We start from the raw sequence: 5,641 nt of genomic DNA on the forward strand, positions 1-5,641 counted from the left end.
GCTCTCACCTTCACTTAATAAACTTTCACTTGACTTCACCCTTTTGTGTCACAAGATTCATTCTTCGACTCCGTGAGACAAGAACCCTGCGATCCTGCAACAGTACCACTGCTAATTAAATTGTGCTTGGTTTAGTTCCTATATGCATATCTACAAATAAATCTGTTTTAAAGAGATAGACGTTGATCATAATACATAAGTTTAATCACAGAAAGATTCACAGCATTCACAGTATATTGTTGTCTAAAGAATTCTGAGTTTAGGATTGTTCCATTCAACAGAACATAAATGTGAAAATAAACACAAATACATAAAGTTTTTTAACTGATCCGTCAGTTTTTCTTCCTGGGGATACAGAGACCCTAAATAGCCCTGCCAATGACATAACAAACATACTGGATAAAATATTAAAAAGATCTGTTAAAATACATAACTGAAGAATTTCCAGAGACTAAAAAATAAATAAAAGTAGAGGTCCTATGAAGGCCTTTGTCCTGAGGGTTTCTGCTAAACCCCATAAAAGGTAAAGTTCTACTCTGATGGCTGCAGGAGGTCTGCAGGAAATAAGGCTGGGGGGGGGCGGGGGGGCAGAATGGAGCGGGAAGGAAACCAAAATATGCCTGTCACCCAAAATATGCCTCTCTGACATAAAAATTATTTTGAGCTGAAGGCAATTAAGAAGCCGCAAATGCAGGAAAAGCTCGCTCAACCCTCCCCCTCCCTACCTAAAGGCAGGATGTAAATTCTCCTTTTACCGGAGACAGACTCTTAGCCCAGAGATGGCACCAGAGGAATCTGCAAACAAACCTTACTCCATTAGTTCCCTCCCACATAAGTAACCTTCCCTGGGATGCCCTGGGCTCCCCAAATAGCCTCCTTTTGTCCCGTCACTTCTCTACAAATGTATTGTTCTTTGCTGCAGATGCTAAGTAAGCCATTCTAAGCCACCAGGCTGAGTTACTTTTCACTGAGGTTTCTCCCACATGAAGTGCGCCGTACGAGTTAATAAACTTGCTCATCTGTCTTTTTGCTACATGTCCCAGCTGAAAATCTAAGATGGGTAGAGGTAAAGTTTTGCCTTCCCTTGCAAGAGGACAAGAGGAGAGAACCCATGCAAAGCTAGAACAACAGAGGCAGTAAAGAGGGGAACCAGAAATAAAGTGACCACATGGAACAGAGACCAGAGAAATGTGCCGGTCTAAAGTTTGGATTGATGGTGCAGCCAAGATTCCCTCCAAGAATTCAAAATCATAAACCAGTTCAGAATGATGCTATCTGTATCATCAAAAAAAATCTTCAATTAGAGAGTTTAAATAAAAATTGTCCCAGTTCTCCAGGAAATGGGCAAAACTAAATGCAAATCTTCTCTCAAGATTCTTAAATTCAAACCAAGCCCCAAACCCTGCCACAAAAGTAGATCCAAATAAACAGATTACAGTTTTAAAAAATGAAACACAAAAAGAAACACAACATCTCAAGTGAAATCCAAAAGAAACAAGAGAAAGTAGAATCAGACAAATTCTAGATATTAGATCAAATACAGGGAAAAAAAGGTTTATTGTATTTGAAAAAAAATAATAAAGGGGGCTTGAAATTATAAGAAACAAGAGACTTTAAAAAATAAAATGGGGAGGGGCGCCTGGGTGGCTCAGTCATTAAGCGTCTGGATGGCCCATGTCACGATCCCAGGGTCCTGGGATCGAGCCCGGCATCGGGCTTCCTGCTCAGCGGGCAGCCTGCTTCTCCCTCCCCCACTCCCCCTGCTTGTGTTCCCTCTCTCTGTCTCTCTCTCTCTGTCAAATAAATAAATTAAATCTTTTTAAAAAAAGATTAAAAAATAAAATAAAATAGGGAAGGTGAAATGTGTGAAGGTGGTTAAAGGCACAAACTTCCAGTTATAAAATAAGCCAGATATGGGGATATAATGTACAACATGGAGACTATGGCTAATAATGCTGTATTTTATAGTTGAAAGTTGTAAAGTAAGTAAAGCTTGACAGTCCTCATCACAAGAAAAAAAATCTGTAACTACATGTGGTGACAGGTGTGAGCTACACCCATTGTGGTCATTTTGCAATGTAAACAACAGCAAATCATTATTATGTTACGTATCTGAAACTAATGTCATGTTATGTGCCAACCATACCTCAAGTTTAAAAAAAAATTTTAAGATTTGAAAAAGAACTAGGTATTTTTGGAATGAAAAACATGGCTGAATTTTTTTTTAAAACTGAAATTCAGTGGACAATTTTCTTTAAAAAAAAAAAAAAGCAAACTAAACACAGTGGAAGAGAAAATTAACAACCTGGAAAGTATATCCTTTGTTAGTTTTTTTTTTTTTTTTTAAGATTTTATTTATGTATTTGAGAGAGAGAATGAGATAGAGAGAACATGAGAGGGAGGAGGGTCAGAGGGAGAAGCAGACTCCCTGCCGAGCAGGGAGCCCAATGCGGGACTCGATCCCGGGACTCCAGGATCATGACCTGAGCCGAAGGCAGTTGCTTAACCAACTGAGCCACCCAGGCGCCCCCTTTGTTAGTTTTTAACTGTCTGACCAATTCCTGAGGAAGTGTGTTGAGTCTCACCAGGAACAAAAAAGAAAAGAAAAAAAAACACACACACCATTCATTTAAAGCTGTTTTTTTCCACAGGGATAGGCTCTCTGCAAATGCACAGAATTCAGGGAGTAAGAATAAAAGCTAACATTTACTGAGTCCTTACTCTGTGTCAGACAAGGGGCGAGGCATATAACAAATATGTCTCTTTTTATCTTCACAGTGACCCTATGGGATTGGTACAAATACGGAAAGACAAAGGTCTACACTGGACTCAGTAAGTGGTCCTAAATGCCTTGTTCAAGGTCACAGAACCAGCATGTATAGAAACCAACACCTGTCAACTCCCAAGTGTGCCTGACTCATAACCAACTTGATATTCCTGCTACAGGTCAACAGGCTATATCCTACTCTCTGTTCAGTCCTTCACCTTGGTAAACCATGTACCCTCTTTAACCAGACTGGTTAAGTTCCTCAGAGCCCTCTTCTCTACTAGGCCTCCACCTCAGGCTTCTGTGTCCATCCTTGGTTAGTCCAGTTTTAGCAAGAATCCTGCTAAGCCAGTTTAAGGAGACTCTGTCACCCTTAATACCTGATCAGTTTCCTCATGCCCCACTCTTGATGTCTAAGCCTGTAGCCTGCCATTGGCCTGCCTACCATAAGAATCCTCTCAGACCAGGGGCGCCTGGGTGGCTCAGTCGTTAAGTGTCTGCCTTCGGCTCAGGTCGTGATCCCAGGGTCCTGGGATCGAGCCCCGCATCGGGCTCCCTGCTCGGCGGGAAGCCTGCTTCTCCCTCTCCAACTCCCCCTGCTTGTGTTCCCTCTCTCGCTGTGTCTCTCTCTGTCAAATAAATAAATAAAATCTTTAAAAAAAAAAAAAAAAGAATCCTCTCAGACCAGTTAGCAAGGATCGCCCTAACTCCCCCTTCATGCCCCCTTATAGTAACCTCCCATCCACTCACTTTGCTAATTGGCTATAAATCCCAGTAGTCTTTGTTGTACTCAGGGTTGAATCCCATCTCTGCTCCCATTATAATAATCCACTACAATAGTCTTGAATAAGGCCTCCATTACCATTTTAACAAGTGTCAAATAATTTTTTTCCTTAACTATATTATAATTTTCTAATCAGTAAAGTCAAAGGCTATGATGAAATGTGAAAGATAGAAATTGTCAAATATAACAAGCATATAACGAAAACAGTCCTGAAGATCAATTCCATTACTCTCTGTTACAGCCAAGACTATTCTGTAATAGAACTCTGTCACTTTCAAAGACCATTGTCCTGTTGTTAGATGTTACTATGCAGACCTACCATCAGATATTCTAAAATCCTGGCATTCCTTTTTAAGAAGAGGAACTGCAAATTCCATGTTGCTTCCTGAAAGAGTTTTACCAGCACACACACACACACACACACACACACACACACACACACCATAGGCCCAAACAATACAAGCAATGCATTAAAGTAGTGTTTAGGACATACTTTAAAATTCTAAAAGTTCTACATGCAAAGATGAGAAGAGCTAAAAATATTCACCCATGTTATGAGAAGTACCTTACAGATTTCTATTAAGATCTCCCCCTTGGATAAAGACATGTAAAAATAATAGACTGTGTTTAAGATTTGCATAATGTCCCATGAACCAAATCAGCCAATCTTTGAGACAGATCCTAAGGCGTGTGGGTGTAAAAATCTTCTATATGCTTACTCACCAGTTTCTCCAGCTGTTTTGTTCTTCCCGTGAGGCTTATATAGAACATATGAGCATCCTTTGACGTGGAAGTGGTCATTAATTTGTCTAAACCATCTGAAAATGACAAGAAAGTTTGCTCATAGCAACAGTTCCATAACACAGACAGCACTATTCCCATTCCAGCAAAATTCAGGCAGCACCCAAGTTTGGTGTATCTACCAAAGGCTGGGGCCCAGCAGCTGGAAACATGGTTTTACTATCAACACACATCTACAGCACTGTTATTTCGCAGAACTAGAAATAAAGTATTGTCTGTAAGCGAGGACTTCATACCTCATAAGTGTTGTATTTCCAGTGAAAGGACCGAACCTAATATCTTCAAATGGGGGTTGAAAGCCCAAAATACGTAAAGCTTCTTCTTGGGTAATAGGTGGAAGACTACAAAAGAAACATTACCTTTCATTTTACCATTCCAATCATATGCAAATATAACCTGCCTCAATGTTCATATGTCCGTCTGATTTGCAAACAATTTTAGTAATACAGTTGACCCTTGAACAACATGGGTTTAAACCACACAGGTCCACTTATACACAGATAATTTTTTTTTATAAATACAATGCAGTACTTTAAATGCATTCTCTTCCTTATGACACTCTTAACGTTTTTTCTCTAGCTTACTTTATTGTAAGAATACAGTATATAATACATACAACACACAAGGTATGTATTCATCTACTGTTTATGTTATTGGTAAGGCTTGTGGTCAACAGTAGGCCATGAGTCATTAAGTTTTGGGGGAGTCAAAAGTTATATGTGGATTTGAGACTGCCCTAACCCCTGTGTTTTTCAAGGGTCAACTATATTCTTAATAGTTATTTTGTCACAAATAATACATGCTTATTATTTTTAGCTAAAGGCTTATAACAAAATGCAGCAATTTTTTTCTTGATGTATGAAAAACTTATTCTTAAAACTCTTCAATTACAGAAAAAGTGTATTGCTTTTTACTACAAAACTTCTGAATTTGGAATTTAGGGATACCAATAAATTAATAAATACTTACTTTCCAGCTCCCATTGTGCTATATAAAAAATTCCAACATGAAATTAATGAGGAGATACCACAAGAAGTCTTATATTGTGGTCGGCTTATGCAGTACCTAAGAAAACAAAAGACTGTTTTTTTCACTTGAATGAATACAAAATGTGGATACAGAAATATAATATTCATGGCAACTAAATGTGTTAGCATAATGAAAACTTTACTCATAAAAGCCAGTGTAAAATCTTTACTCAAAATATTTTTATATTTATTAAGTATATTGTAAATGCGTAACAACAATAAACCATCCAGTTTAATAAAGTTAGCTAAGTTTAACTAACC

The 5,641-nt window shown here is 38.5% G+C and overlaps 1 protein-coding gene across 2 annotated transcripts in view; it reads right to left on the bottom strand.

The window, feature by feature from the left end:
• The window catches only part of LOC118009251 (basic immunoglobulin-like variable motif-containing protein), an 80,837-nt gene that overhangs the window by 53,891 nt on the left and 21,305 nt on the right, over positions 1-5,641 (bottom strand). For both annotated transcript variants that reach the window (XM_035003073.1, XM_035003072.1), the window contains exons 4-6: positions 5,322-5,417; positions 4,589-4,693; positions 4,275-4,369 (exon numbers count right to left, since the gene is read on the bottom strand). In XM_035003073.1, coding sequence (XP_034858964.1) covers positions 4,275-4,369; positions 4,589-4,693; positions 5,322-5,417 — 296 coding nt within the window. The remainder of the gene's footprint in view (positions 1-4,274; positions 4,370-4,588; positions 4,694-5,321; positions 5,418-5,641) is intronic.

Source organism: Mirounga leonina, unplaced genomic scaffold, assembly GCF_011800145.1.
Source record: "Mirounga leonina isolate KUSES-001 unplaced genomic scaffold, KU_Mleo_1.0 Mir_127, whole genome shotgun sequence".
Classification (NCBI taxonomy): Eukaryota; Metazoa; Chordata; class Mammalia; order Carnivora; family Phocidae; genus Mirounga; species Mirounga leonina.